Genomic DNA, 16,215 nt, shown 5'->3' with positions numbered 1-16,215 from the left:
AAAAACCCTCAGGTCCTGGTGAGCCTCCATTGGGCAGGTGGATTTACAGCGACTACACAAAAGCAGCTTGTCCCGTTCACTCTCAGGTAATAGACACTTCAGAGTGAAGTGCAGGACACCCAGGGTGTTGGCTGATAAAAAGGTCCTCAGACATGGCATCCATTTGTTTCTACGTCCAACAACTATGCTCTTCCAGCTACGGACATGAAGCCAACAAAAACATAAGATTGAACTTATTATGAGATTAGATGAGTGCGAGTTTAGTCTTTAATATTTGCATATGTATTCTATTTGCACAACCCTCTAAAGGCCTGAAGACTTGGCTCTAAGTCGTTTTTTTTAATAACATTAAATATTCATGATTAAATCACTGAAGCAACAATTTAAGTTACAAAAACATCTTTAGGTTTTATTTAATACTCAAAATCTTACAAAATCTACTTAATGAGGCTTTGGGTGTGTTTACTAACCAAGTGTCATCAGGGGCACGTTCAATCTCAAAACACTGGGCACCGTTTTGCTGCAGTTTCTGGGTTAAATGACATGTTTCTTTGAAATGGTGTGCAACCATGGATGTATTGAGAGACCTGGATACAATACTGGAGGCCGGGACCTAATTATTCCTATGAAAGTTGCTCTGTGGAGCATGAAGTTAAAAAAGCTAAATTTTCATGACATTACATTAGGGTTGGGCAGTATACCAGTTTGTACCGAAAACCGGTATTTATTTTTGTAATGATATGAATTTTTTTGTGTACCGCAATACTGATGAATAGCCCAAACAACGTCCAGAACGTGCGCGGTGGGAAAGTGTTTCAGCGGGGACCCATTTCACCGCTGCACACTACAGGCACGCTTGCACCAAAAGATTAATGATGTAATAATAATGTAATGATGCAACTCACTTTGAAAATGCTGATGGTGTAGCAGGTAAAAAACACTTTCATCTCTGCAGTCTGTCCAGTTTTTGTGTCTGCTGCATAAATATCCAGTGAGTTGCTCAGGTAAGCTTTGTTTACCCCAAATTGTACAAAATTACCATTGGCATCCAGAACTATTGTATATAATGACTGTTTTGACTGTGAGAAGAATTTGTCAAACCTCTGCCAGACTGGTCTCTGTGGTAACGGTCATGCTTATGCCATTTCTGCAGAAGGCTAATCTGTATCACAAAATGGCAAGCATGAGATTAAGATCCACTTTTGCTGGCTCGACACTGGAGCTGCAATTTATCTTTAATACACAACCGATGTTTTGACTTTATCCAACAGTCTGTAATGTATGAGATTTCTATGTGCTATGAAGACCTGCCTCTCAGTGCAAGGTTGATATGGAGGGCAGAGGAACGTAATATGCTCTGTATGTTACAGTTTGTTCTGTTCTGCAGGTCTTCATTGAGGGTTTTGTTTTTACAACCATGCTAATTTGGGGCGGCTAGCTGAGTAGTTTGGCAGGAGTGTGAGGAGGTTGCGTGGTTAAGGACCACAGAGATTTTTTTCATTCGGTGCCAGAGAGCAGCATCGCTCAAAGCTTTTGAGAAAACATCTGATGGAGCCTCTTGAGTGCTCCCAGATTGGCAACGTGAATAGCAGCTTTCATGGAGGCTGCTTGCCCTAATGTGTTTTTGAGCACTGTGTGTGTACGTGTGTGTGTTTTTGAACTCGGTGTGTGTGTGTGTGTGTGTGTGTGTGTGTGTGTGTGTGTGTGTGTGTGTGTGTGTGTGTTTTTTCATGCATGTAGGTATGTATGCATCATAGACTCCACTTCACTTTGGTGTGTGTGTGTGTGTGTGTGTGTGTGTGTGTGTGTGAGCGGTTTGGGTGTTTACATAAATAACTTGAGGCAGAGGCAAAAAGCCAGCAGCAGAAACACACAGCTGGGTGTATTTCAGGGACTTTTCCAATGGTGATGTCTCAATCTTTCACAGAGCTACTGTAGACCTACCTTTTCATTTATTTATAGAGACAGTAGCTGTGTATGAAACAAACAGCTCTTCTCTCTGACTGTCTGTCCTGGGAAGGCTGCTCCTCTGACTGCAGAACCCTTCACGGAAGAACTGAGGTGTTCAAGTGGTCTTATTTGACAGAAAAGTCAATTTGCTCATTTGTGTCTCTTGATATCACTGTCCTGCTTCCCCATGTGCCCAGATTTTCACGTCTTTACAGCTTGTTGTACACACTCAGTAGATGGGAGAATAGTTTCAGCTCAAGCTCCCACATACTTGTATATTTAATGCAGTTGCAGCTGTATCCGTGATTCCGCTGTTCTAATTTGAACCGTAATGTCAGCAAACATCATCAGGGCTGTTTCATAAGCTCTAGACTCCCAGTTGGTTTCCTGTTTGCCGATTTCAGGCACCGCTTGGCTGAGATCCTCCACAGAGGCCGTGCAGCTACTGCTGCAGGATTTTGGCTTGTAGGGGTGCACAGACAGCGAGCAGGCGTGCAGTCATCATAAGTGAAGCAGCTTGACAGAAGGGCCTTGCTGGTCCTCAGAGAGCCACACTGCAGCACTCTGTCTCCCCCAAGTGGTGCGTCATTGCACCCCTCGACCACCACCGCTTGGACTTCCCACTGTACGCGTGTGATCATGTACACATTTGTGCCAGGTCTGTTTTTTGCTTCCTGATGTCTTCATGAGCGTGCGTGTGTATACAGTGCAGGTGTCACTTTGCTCTCAGGGTGCTGACAAGCATGACTTACATCAGACAGGAACGAGGTCAGATTCCACACACTCCTCTACAAAGCTTTGGGAATCAGGGGTATTTTTGCCCGTGTGTGCTCTGTGGCGATCAGGTTTTAACAGGCTGGCTTTGTATGCTGGGTGAGCCAGGTCATGCCAGACTAGGGAAGATGATACCTCCATCCACAGTAGACAGGACACATGGCCACACTCTGTTCCATGCTGTGGCGCGCATGCTAATGCTGGAGCACTTCAGAAAGGGAGGGAGCATCAGACATGTGCACTCTGAAAAAACTTTTGAGCACTGAGTAGTCTGACACCTGCGCTGTAAAGTGAACCTCTGAGCGATATTGGTGTTTCCTCCTGTCCAGTATGCTGTACGTCATTTTTGTATTCATCCTGTCCTCCTCTTCTATCACAGGTATGAAGCGTCCGTTCAGCCCATCAGCTCCTCCGAGCACCGAGCTGGACAGGAGGGGGTTTGGAGCCGGACTGGGAGTGCAGATGGATGTTGAGCCTTGTTGCAACACCCAGGATGAGGGTGCAGTACCAGATGAGCAGTCACCAGGTGGCGCCCTGCCTTCTGCACTCTGTAGACCCAAAAGGGAGAGAAAGCAGCGGAGCTACACGTTGTGTGAGGTCTGCAACATCCAACTCAACTCAGCCGCACAGGCACAGATCCATTACAACGGCAAATCCCATCAAAAGAGACTCAAGCAGATCAGCAATGGCAAGATGCCAGGCAACACAGGTAGGCCTGGAGCACTGCTCGACTGACCACTGTGTTTGTTTATCATTGCAAAATCAGATGTAAATCCAGAACATTGGATAAAGTGCTCTGCCCCTGGATTTTGTAACCCTGTCCGGAACAATAGGGCCGTGCAACTTAGCAGAATCCCACACACTGTTTCACGGCACACTGTCACCAGCCTGTGTGCCAATCCCCCCCAACTTGTATTCAATGGAAGTTAAACAAATTCAATTCTATTTGCTGAAATGTGTTCAGACACAGCCTAGGGCTGAGGACACACAAACACACACACTCACACACACACACACACACAAGTGGAGCAGGGCTGAGTGAAGTCAGCAAGTGAGAAGCTAATTAAGTGCTGGTTGTGTTTGATGGTTGTGTTCCTGGGAGTGATGTGGCTGGAGCGAAGTTGGACATTTTGTCATTCTAGTCACAGCCTCGATTAGGACTCCGCTCCGGGGGAATCAGTCTCTCAGTTAAGTTTGACTCGTTCACACTCCCAGTCTCCTTTTTGCTCTTTCTTCAGCCTTGCTAAAAGGATGTAAACACACAATACTCAACACAAAACACACAAGTATAAAAGTGTACAGGCAGGCAATGAGCTCACATACCCCTGCAAAAAATAAACAGGAACAACAATATGGAACCCAGATCAAGCTCAAGCTGCCATAACAGAAGATCTTTAATAGCAACAGGTCGACTGTGTCTCAAAACACAGCAGGTTTTTGAGCTGAAAAACGTTTGTCTGCTTCAACCAATCACACGGACGACATCTGCCCTCCAGAAATGCTCACTGTCAACAGCCAACGTGGCCTTGTTGATAATTTGGTCGGATGCATATGTGTTTATGTCTGTGCATTTGTGCGTGTCCTATTCTGTGTTTCTGAAAGAGCTTGGCAGTATTTGAACCGGCACTGAAAAGGGCATGTGGGAACATCAGGATATAAAATCCTTCAAAGCCAGTGAAATAATCTCATCCCAGCGGTAGATCTATATGGTTAAATGTCAAGCCCCAAAAAGATATTTCTAAGGCAGCACTGGGCTGATGTTGAAGGAAGTAGGTTAGCTCAATGGTTCAATTTCCAAGATAGCTGGGGGAAAATCTATGTGGAGTCAATGTACCCTCGAGCAAGGCACTTAACTACCAACTACTCTAACATAGCTGCTCTGTGGACAACAGCATGGGGCAGTCTCTCAGATGTTCAGTGTTTTTTATGTCTATTTTTTTGTGGCATCTGAAGCAGGGCTTAAAGAGCAAAATGCTCAGTTAAATAAAAATAGATAAAGCCATTACTTTTTTAAATACTGAAATCTCCTGCAGCTGATGTCTGAGCAATGCTGTAAAAAAAACCTATTTGCAAAACCCACCGTAGTGATACTCTAACAACTGCAAGAACCAGTCCCAGGTGAGAACCGGTTCCAAATTGTCTAATCCTTCAGAACTGTATGCCTACCAGCTTATCAAGTCCTTATATCAATGCCAGCATGCTCTCTGACAGTTGCACATTGCAAAACATTGATGTCAAACTTGTGTCTGTGTGGCTGGAAACTTGCAACAAGGAGGAGTCATGGCATAAAAGGAAGAGACAATGCAAAGCGTGGCTTCATTTTATAAAGAAAGATAACTACAGTGTTGCTTGTAATGTCTGTAAATTGTTTATTTCAAGTAAGAGTGGAAACACCAGCAATATGCTAAAAAATCTTTCTACGCAACATGGGCTTAAACTCCACAAATGCCATTTATTTGACACTTTACACAGCCACTGCTTCCCAGCCGAGCATCATATCCGTTACCCAGGGTAAATATCCTGTATTATAATAACATTAGCACCATTCTGAGTCACATGTATGCCCTTTTTCTACACTGTGTTCAGACTCAGAGGTAATGCAACAGTTTTGATGCTGCAAACCTGTGGCAACCTACTATTTTTCCATGTAGAAGATTAATTAGGAATCAATAAGAGAATCAATAAAGAACTGGACCGGCGAGCAGAATTGATAATGGCATTGGTATCAATAAAGTCTTATCCATTCTCCTCCCTATAGATAAATTATCTTTTTGAAAATACTGGATTAAAATTTATTACATACTTGCTTGGCATTTTCAGTGTTTAGAGGGTGAGGCAGTTTCTAAATAACATTTCCATCATTTTGTTGTCACTCTTGGTCACTTTGCTATGGGAAGTTTAGTGTTCAGAATTAGTTGTGTTTGTCTGTTTTATTATTTTTAATTAGCAATTTAATTGTGTTGGGAAGCTATTATATCACAATTACAGGGCCGGCAAATGTCATACCCACAGAGAGGCTAAAAGTGAGGGTTTCCAACCTCTTTCTTTACAATAAAGAAACAATTTTAAGTGTTCTTTTTTTAATTTTTTGACAATGAGTAGTTAAAAGCCAAGGAATTGGCTGCAACTGTCACTATATTCTGAAAGAAGTACATGAAACAGATAGGTCTGTAAAAAAAATGACCCTCCTCCCCTCCTACTGCCTTTAATGTCATTCACTACAATCACTCTGCAGTGCAGCAGTGACAACCAATCAAAGCTGAGGAGTTACTAATGCTGTCAGTCGTGTCAATCACAGGTAATGAACTGCAGTCAAACTGTCAAACTAGGCAGCGCTGATTAAGTATGAATCAATCCTCTGTCACTGCATTGCCTTTTTCTTGCCTCAGATGTTTTCAGAAACATATTTTAGTGTACTGTTTAGCTGTAAAATGGCAAAGTTGAACCATCTGGTGGTTGGTGCTTGGTACTCCATTTAACTGTATCCAGCATGGCAGCCTGGTCAGGAACTTCCTAATTTCTTAGCTAAACACTAAAATATGTTTTTCAAAACATTTGATGCAAGAAATAGACAATGCAGTATGCAGTCTTGAACTTTTCATAAACATGGCTGACAAAAGAAGTGCACACATGTACTGAAGCAGACTCACACATATAATGGCAGAAAACAAAGAGAAATGAAATTACAAATTATTAAATTGAGGTCAATCTAACAATGACACACAATCATGTGGATAGACAGCAACTTCATAGAGCTTGTAATACTCAGAAAGGATCACCCTCATAAGCACTTTTCCAATGACAATGATGGCACCAATAATATTAAATACGAAAATTAGGGTATAATGATGGTATACAGAGACAGAAACATTGGCTCTCACATGAAATCATGCAGTTCACAACCATATATTGTAACATCCCAATGTAGTATAGCATCACAGTGTTAATAACCATAGAAACAAATGCTCTGTCCTTCATACTGTACATGAACTTGGCAGTAATGTTGAGAGGCCTCTTTCTTTTGCCTTTGATTCTTCCTGTGATTGCTCAAATTTGTCATTGACATATTTTTCTGTTCTATTTTGTCAGACGTCTGCATAAGTATGAAATATTGATTCAATTGAGGAGCTCTATGCAGCACCTAAGGAATTTGTTAGGCAGCTGTTATGACAGTCGATCAAATCACTATTTTAGTCGTGCTTCATCTGACAATAGATGCACAAAAAAAAAAATGTCAGCCACAACACATTGATGCTCTATTGATGCAGAAAGTTAGCCATCACAGGGGAGAGGAGCATGTCATCAGCAGCGATTGTCAAAAGTGTGAATATAGTCATTGAAACATTTTTGTCAATGTGGGCAGCAGAACTTTTAGAAATGTGTTGTGAAAATGCAAGCGCTGACAGAAAACTTTGGACAGTAAACAGCATTTTCAGATTTATCTCCATTAGTGTGGTCACAGCCTGAGATCAGCACATATGAGTTCTGCTTATTCTGGGCTGAAAATTGGGTTTTAACATTTATACACAAAGTGCTTAGGTGCTGCTTTTGGGTGGGAACTTCACTCATAAAACACCCATGGGTCTAGTATATCTGAATGCTTGTATGCTTATGGGCCATTGGTAACGTGGATTTTACATGTATCTGTCTTATATTTGCATGTTTGTCTTCATGGATGCATGCATGTTCTGTGTATGAATAAATAAAACAAACAAACCCTGAAGAGGGGTGTTAACCTTTAAAAAAAAAATGTATTCATTCATTTACATGCATCCACACATTCACAGTCCCGAGCCTGGCACTGTTGGTTCTAATCGGCCCTTATCAGCAGCTGTTTGCCTGATTCAGCAGGTTCTGTCTGCAGCAGAGGCAGCTGGTGAGATGGAGCTGCCCGACTGGCTGCAAATCACTGACTGCACTGATTTCATGCAGTAACTCCTTAATTTTCAACTCCAACTTTTCCAGTTCTGCACTTTTAGACATATTCTTGAAAGTTATTCACAGTGGTGGTAACATGGTTGGGGAAGTTGTTTTGTTTGTGTGTCCGCGGGGCCTGCTCTTTGGGTTTTCTTTTTGGATTACAAACAAATCACTAATTTCTTCTCATGGAAATACAGATTACAAATCAGCTTGCCATCAGATAGTTGTTTAAAAGTGGAGTTGTTCCGACTCTGATACCAGCAATTGCCTCCAAAACTGCCTAAAATGCTGGTGCTGGCGAGTCCTGCGCCAGTCCGATACCACGTAATTTATTAATGAACTAAAAAGTTGTTTCACACCTGCATAAACAGCAGTTTTCTCAGAAATCAATTCTTCACTGATCTACAACAGTAGCCTACACAGCAAGTTGTGCTATGCAGCCACTGGGAACTACTGTTGTAGAGTGTCGAAAAATAATTAATTTCCAGTAAATTGTTTGATGTTAGCCGTTGGAAAATGGTCAGCAATACTGGCAGTATTTTACACCGCAAAGTCCCACCTTTACAAATGCTGTGTGTGCAGTGTTCAAGGCTTTAGTTTCAGGGTTAATTGTATACAGCTGTTAGTTTTATTAAGTTTTTGAATTGTCTGTGTATCCATCTGTCCATCTGTCTCAAGAATGCCTTGAGGTAATTTCTTCAAAGTTGACACAAATGTCTACTTGACCTTAGCGATGAATTGACTCAATTTTGGTGGTCAAAGAAAACACAATTTTGGCCATAAGTCAAGAATTCATACTTACTGTGACAAAATTTGATATAAATGTCTAATAGAATAAAATGATGACATGATGACATTTTATTTCCAAAAGGTCAAAGATCAACTTTACTGTGACCCCATGTTCTGCAAAAAAAACACGTTTCTGGCCATTATTCTACAGCATAACTCAGGAACAGAAGATGAGGCATTTGGTCAGATACTTAATTGGTGACACTAATCTTTAGTGTCCATCTTGAAACTGTGCTGATAGTATAGATCTTTTGTGCTGCTGGGTTGAAGATGTGTGTGACGCATCCATGTTTAAAATATTTAGCTTCTTTGCAGCAGTATTCATATTTGATGCATTGTCTACTGCCGTGGCTTCATATGAGTCTGACAGACATGAATGTGAACTGTAACTGCAACCTGACTGATTTGCAGAGGCATACAACCATGAGGCAATAATTCTGTTTTTTTTTTTAACACAATGGTATCAAAACGGTACACAGTATTGGCCGATATGCAAGTTCGGGTATTGGAAATGGTATTGGGAAGGCAAAAATGGTATCGGAAAATCTGTATTTAAAAGTGTTTGTCATGCTGCCTCTGTCATCACTAGCTCTATGAAGTGTTTACTGTAGGTGCAGCAGAGCAGCAAGCGTGGAACAAACTTAATAAATGTTGTAATGTAGCAGGAACTCAGTCAGTCATACATGCAGGCCACGTGTTGTCTAAATTCCCTGTTTTGGTACACTGCTGCAGGTGATGCAGACTGCATATATAAAAGTTTGTGAGTATGTGTTGTTGGTGTGTGTGTGTGTGTGTGTGTGTGTGTGGCGCAGGGCATGCTGAACTGTTGTGCTGTGCAGATTCTCTCTGACATGCAGTCACAATCACACAGCCTTATCTCTGCTCACCTTCTGCTGACTCCCTCAGGCAGCCAGCCCTGCTGTGTCCTCAGCTCCACCACAGCTTCTCTGCTGTGTTTGTGTGTGTTTGTCTACTACGTATGTGTGCATCCCGCATGTCTGGTTTAGATATTTTTAGAATTCTTAAATGCTGCAGAGTCTGTAACTTGTGCTGTGGAAACACGAGGACGTGCTTCAGTGCCTCCGTGTTTATAACAGCTCATATATGTACAGTTAGGCACCTGTGAGTAGCATGGACCTTTTGTAGGTTTAGAATATACAATTTGTTGTCTTTTAAATCAATGTGTGTGTGTGTGTGTGTGTGTGTGTGTGTGTGTGTGTGTGTGCGTGCGTGTGTGTGCGTGTTTGTGTGTGTGTGTGTTACTCCCAGCGAATCGCCTCCGTGTCGGCGTGCGTTTTCTTCCCTCTCTGCTTCACTGAGCTGACAGTGGGTTCAGGCTCTTTTCTCTCCCTCTCTCCTGTCTCCCTTCTTTCCTCTCCCTTCCTCTTCATCTCTCCCTCCTTCTGGCATGGATGCCGGACATGTGGCGGAACCAGTCCCTTGAAAGATGAATGTGCCAGTGATTAAGTGATTTCACCCTGTTATCATTGAGACTAAGATGCAGTGAAGCTTGCTGACAGATCTGGATGAAGAGAAGAAGCCCAGATGTTTGGGTGACAACATGAGTTCAGGTGTTAATTTATGCAGTTTGTGCCCATTTTCATCTTAATGTTTCATAATGAATGATGTTAAAAATTCACTGTGCCAGCCTACTTGTTTTTATACATATATATATATATATATATATATATATATATATATATATATATATAAACAAGTAAGGTGGCAATGATTTATTGATGTTAAAACACCATATACTTCTCCTTAAAGGAAAGTTGAAGGTGCGGCCCAAAAAAATTCAACACAAATCAGGTGTTTTCCATCAACTAGGCTGTAGCAAATAGATTTTCTGAGGATAGAATAAAGCTACTTGAGAAAAAAACAAACAAATCCACTGGATATTTTTTACGTTGTCATGGTTCTTGTGTGGCAGCTAATGCTGGCCATATTTCATCCTGTCCAAAAAGAAAAACAATCACAATACTTGCAATATTTCAGTGCCATAGAAATGTTTTGCACCCAGCAAAAACTGGTGGTGGATAGACATTTTACAGATTTATTTGCATTTAATGCATTCACATCAGTTGTGTGATTTCCTCACTAATATTAATAATAAAAAGGGAGCACTGAAATTTTGCCATGTTAGAGACCTTTGTTATTCTGTTCATGATTATTTTTTATAGAGTAAGTAATGTGGGTGACTCATAGTTTGAGTCTTGCTCACAATCTAACTTCAAGTTAAAGACAGAAGTTAAGTCCAGATGCTATTCATATTCTTCTCTCATTATGTTGATCTCTCAGGGAATGTCTTGTATGAGATTCCGCCCTCACATCATAATCCATGTCAGTGCAACATATGTGGGTTATGAAGCTGCAGTGCATCCAAGTGCAAAGAGACGTAAGCATATGATAGTTCACCCCTCAAAATGCTTATTTATATGTTTATTAGGGGTTCTTTCACGTGGCTGTCTGTGAAGTTTGAGTGTTGTTCAGCGCCTTATTGCAAGCGTGGCTTTTATATGATTATACATGTATTCACCCGCATCCCCACAGATTTTACATTTGACACATTTAGTTGACACAAGCTGCTGAGCAGAAACATGCATACAGTTAGCTAGCAGGCACATGTGCGTTGGTGCATATGAGCATGAAACCCCATTTACTTCTCCTCTCCTCCAGTGTTGCTGTTCTCAGTGGGGATGTTGGGAGACCTCGGATTTCCTCTGACCCACCAATGAGAAGCAAAGAGTGTAGTCTTCTTTTTTTTAAAGATATTTTTTTGGCCATTTTGCCTTTATAAGGCAGGACAGGTAAGCGTGAAACATGTCTGGTTATAAATATTTTGGTTTAGAAGCTTTTTCTGGGGATTTTTAACAGGAGAAAGTGAACCTATACATAGTCATCTCCCTGCTGTAAGTACACTGCTACTTAAGGCCAGGCAACATAGAGAAAATTAAATATTGATATATTCAATAAATATACTTTTTCTTTTTTTTTTTTAACCAAATACCTCTATTGATATAGATTTTTTCTTGTAGGATTGATAATTGGTGCTTTCACAAAATATTTACACACTGAAATCTTTGGTAATGTGGATATTCGAGTTGTTCCGATACCGACACCAGTATCAGAAATGCCTCTGATACTGCCTACAATACTGGTGTTGCAAGTTGTGAGTCTATGAGCCGATTTATGTCTATCTATGTGATCTAAGTACTATGTACCTTATTAAATTTTAACCCCTGTGGTTGGCGGTGGTCTTTGCTTTAAAATGGCTTCCCTTCTGTCTTTTTTTTTTTTTTTTTAGCTTCTGGACACAGAAATGGACTAGTAGTATACAGCTGTTGATATTATTATTTTTTCAACAGAGGCAATGGATTGGTATTCTGTATCGGCCAATATGCAAGTTTAGTTATCAGGAAGGAAAAAATGGTATTGGAACATCTCTAGCGGATATAACGACTAAAGGCAAATAATAGCACGGAGAGAACAGTCTTGTAAGTCCGGAAAGTTACATCACCTCACTGTAATGCAGCCTTTAAAACCAGAAAAACTCTGACAATATTATGATATCCAAAATCTAAGAAGACATCTATTCTAATATCAGGGTATTGACATGACATTATTATTTTGTCCAGCCCTGACTGCTACATGAAGCTATATGCCAACATCAAAGAAATGTAATCTTGGCTGATATTGTTAATTTCTCCCCGATTTCAGATCATAACTCTGGTTGTGTCTGGTTGTGTTTTGAAGCTTTTATTGGTGATTTTTCATGTTAGAAAGTGAAACTATTCTCTGTTACAGTCATTTCATGGCTTTAATGACTGTACAGGGAGGCTGAGATATGGAGGACCTGGAAAGGCTGACCAGTGAGAGCAGCCTGGGCTTTTTCGGGAGAGAGGCTAAAAGAGGCAGTAGTGTGAATGTGGGTTTTCCAGCACATACACTATGAGCATAATAATGTATTTTGAACATTAAAGCATGTAAACATGTTCTAATAGAAACCTGAAATACAAGTATGAACCTGAAAATTAGGATAATAGGTCCCCTTTAAAATTAGCCACTCCCCTACTGAAAATGCCTTTTGCACAAGCACTCACACACACATATTTTTCTGAACATACACATGTGGCTTAATTCTGCGGGACTATAAATAATCCTTTTCTCAGAGCAGATGATCAAATGATGATGGAAGGGTGTGGAGAGAGGGAGGGAAAAGTGATGGAGGGTGGACAGCAGCCTGGCCTGATATGACCCAACAGAGGGGCCTGTGGATCTATAAATCTAACAGTCTGACAACACACTGTTTGCCTGTGTGTGGTTGTTTGTATTTGCCGTTGTGTTAATCTTCCTTAGCTTTGTGAGGAGGCATAAATGTGTCATGTGTGGATGTGTTTTCTGTGAGACACAGAAAGCGAGAGGAGGAGGTGGAGGGAGAGAGAATTTGCATTTGTATTTTTTGCCATGGTCCTCCATATCTCATTTTCCTTTGATTTGTGCATATTTGTGTGTGTGTGTGTGTGTGTGTGTGTGTGTGTGTGTGTGTGTGTGTGTGTGTGTGTTAGTGTATGTTTTTGTAATGTGAGCCTCCTCTTCATGGTTAGTCTCTTCATCATGGTCCCTGTCTGACTCTATCTCTCTGGCTCTGTTTTAATAAAGCGTGAGGAATTGGATTAAAGGCAAGGATTTTCTGCTTGAATGCATTTGCGCATCTGCGTTTTATTTTTGTGCTGCCTTGCCGTTTTCCTATTTATTCCCCCAGCGGAGTGAAATGACTTCTCTCTCCCCATGCCTTTGGACATACATGTGCATACGTTGGCTGTGTGTGGTGTTTGTGTGGTGAGCGGCCTTATCTTGATCTTTATAAATCATCAAGTGTTGCCTGTCTCTGGTTGGTTTATTTGATGTATTTTTACCATTTCCTATAAAAGCTTATGGAGAAATTACTATGTAGCTGCCAGTTGTCGGTTATGTCTAATTCCAGAAAACACTCGTTTCCTCTTTATGTTATTTTAGTAAACATTGAAATCTCCACAAACAGGAGTAAACAATCAAAACTATCATAATGACAAAAGTGATGAGAAATTAAAATCATGAAGAGGACATATGAGTTTGCAGTGACCTTTTTTATATCTCCAGGAGTTAACCAAATTCCCATATAATTTTAGAGATCATAAGTTATCCTGTCCCTCAGTGTCTTCTCCTGGTGTTGGCAATTTTGTTAATCTTCTGAAATGCAATATGGCTGTGGAGTCCAGCACTTTGTTCCTACCCCTCCACCTCCGACCCCCCTGCCCGCTGTCCTTCTCTCTCTCTCCTCTGCGCTTCGCCCCAGGGTGCGCCCCTCTGTGTGACGGCAGTTCAAACTCTGGAAAAAGGTCGGCGAGCATACCGGGTCGACACGCAGGGCCCAGTGGAGCGAGAAACATGAGGAGCGGCGCTTATAAGGCCACGGGGAGAGGGCCGCATATCTCAGAAATCATCCGATGTCTGTGTTTATCTGGGTTCTGACAGGTCGACCAGCTCTGTCTGTGGATAAGGCCAAATGAATCTCACTATGAGCCCTTATCTCGCCTGTCTGATACACAAACCCATATTGCCACAGCTGCCTCAGACGTATCTGCTAAATGAATTGAACTGTTTGCCAGTTTGCTAAATGTCAGAAAATATCAGTCAGTTTCAAACGTATTTTGTCAATCCAGTCACCTAGCACGACCCTGTCTGTCTGTCTCTCACTCATTGTTGCCATCATTCCCTCTCACGTGTTCTTTTATTCTCAATCTGCAAATTCAGTTTTACTCATTTGGGCTCTTTATCGGAACCAAAGTGTTGTATCACTGTTGGTGTGCATGTCATGGAGTTTTTTTCCCAGCTCCTCCAACACACACTGAACATCAGTGGATATATTGTGCATTTGATATAGAAACAACAATGGTACAGTATGACCTAATGAGTCTTGGTTTTTCTCTTACACTCTCTGTCTCCATCTCTCTTGGCCAATTTCGCCCCCTTCCCCCAGTGGCTCATTCTACAAAGGCCCATGAAAGGCTTTCTTTCTGGGCAGAGATGAGTCCTTTTAACCCCCCCTCATCTCCACCTTAGCCATCCTCTGAGCCCCATCATTACAGGCCTTTAGAAGGGCAAAATTACAGCGGAGTGACTTATTACCAGCTGTATCCAGGGACAGGGATGGAGGTTACAGAGGGAGAGGGTAGGCAGGAATTAAGGGGAGATAGAGAGTGATGAAGCAGGAGAGGGAGAGGAGCAAAGAAGATGGAGGTTCCAAGAGGGGAAGGATCACATCGGCGAGATAGAGAGAAGGGGTAAAGATTAGAAAGGAGATTGAGAGGCCGGCTTGAATAGAGAGAGTGGGTGGTGTGTGTGCAAGAGAGAGCGAGAAGCAGACGTAGACAAACACTGTCATTTACCGAGCAGGGCAGAGCTGTCTACTAATGAACACATGATATATGGCCCCTGAAAGTTTGTTCTGCTTCACAGTTCCCAAAGTTCACACGTACCTCCCATCCTTCACACCCAGTGCTTTGCCAGTGGAAGCAATCCACTATGGGACGGCAGAACCAGCTCTGCAGAGGGTCATTGTTTTTTTTGTTTTTTTTTACTGTTAGCTTTGGGACGTTAGAGCATCGTTTTTTGGAATTTGATCTAATCTCATGAGAGCCCTGGCATCACATTGAATGAGCGGAATCAGCTGCAAAGTAGTCTGACAGCGTCGGAGCATTTGTTAGTGTGTGGCGCGGTGGACCTCCAGAGACCCTCTCTGTGTTGTACACAAAACTGAAGCAGACAAGCTTTAGTAAACAGATGTAAACTAGGTGGAATGGGATGAGAATGAAAGTAGGAGGAGGGCACGTATGGTGCTCTAACAATCACAGAAATAGACATCTCACTGGCATAGATGACAGTAGCTTTTTGCCTAATGCACCCACATAGGAAAACACACTCACATTCTCGTACCTTTATTTCACACTGATACACAAACATATTTTTCACATCTGTGTTTGTGCTAAACTAAAACTAAATCACATGATAATTACACATACTTAACCAAGTGTTAACACATACTGTTTATGCCGTAGGATACGCAGGGATGCAGTGGGGAAGCCAAATGCATCTACTATAAACTAAACCCATTTTCTACCTTTTTTTTTAGTACAACAGAAATAATTTTCAACAACTTCTTGTCATCTTATAGTAATTATTAGCAGTTTGAAACTCATGATAGCAGTAGGCATTTACCAGCAAGACAGATGGAAAAAAGGTGCCAACTCCCTACCTTTGAAGTGGTCCTAAAGTCGTGTGTGCGCTAACCCTGTTCGTCAAACAGACTGCAGTTCATACAACATATTTTCTTGTCTTGCTGCACCTTGTTGTTGGGTATGCTTGTTTTTGTTACCTTGCTGGCTACAAAATAAATGTGTCCCCCAGCTTTTCTGTGTTCTTTCCACTCTGGGACAGCCCCAAGAGTGCAGTATGCGCTCCCAGTTTAGCAGGCGACTTGGCTCTGTCATGTCACTTTTTCTCAAAGTCATGGCTCATGACAGTCATTATGCAGTGTGACATATTTTGGTTCATGTTTGGAGTACAAAAACAATGCTGATATCATTATAAAGCAAAGAATCTCCTGTTTCCAACCGTGTCTGCGGATGCATTTTGGTTATTTTGCTAATAAGGGGAATGGCATCCCTGTCCCCCCTTAAATTGCATACTGTATTTTACCTCTAAGAATAGGCAGGTTGCACTTGTACAGCACAGTTGGAG

At 41.7% G+C, this 16,215-nt stretch overlaps 1 protein-coding gene across 2 annotated transcripts in view; it reads left to right on the top strand.

The window, feature by feature from the left end:
* The window catches only part of znf385c (zinc finger protein 385C), a 203,017-nt gene that overhangs the window by 81,375 nt on the left and 105,427 nt on the right, over positions 1-16,215 (top strand). For both annotated transcript variants that reach the window (XM_049562475.1, XM_049562476.1), the window contains one exon: positions 3,104-3,433. In XM_049562475.1, the coding sequence (XP_049418432.1) occupies positions 3,104-3,433 (330 nt within the window). The remainder of the gene's footprint in view (positions 1-3,103; positions 3,434-16,215) is intronic.

Source organism: Epinephelus fuscoguttatus, linkage group LG19 (genome assembly GCF_011397635.1).
Source record: "Epinephelus fuscoguttatus linkage group LG19, E.fuscoguttatus.final_Chr_v1".
Classification (NCBI taxonomy): domain Eukaryota; kingdom Metazoa; phylum Chordata; class Actinopteri; order Perciformes; family Serranidae; genus Epinephelus; species Epinephelus fuscoguttatus.
Note: the sequence above shows the minus strand (reverse complement) of the source record. Positions and strands in the feature narration are given on the sequence as shown.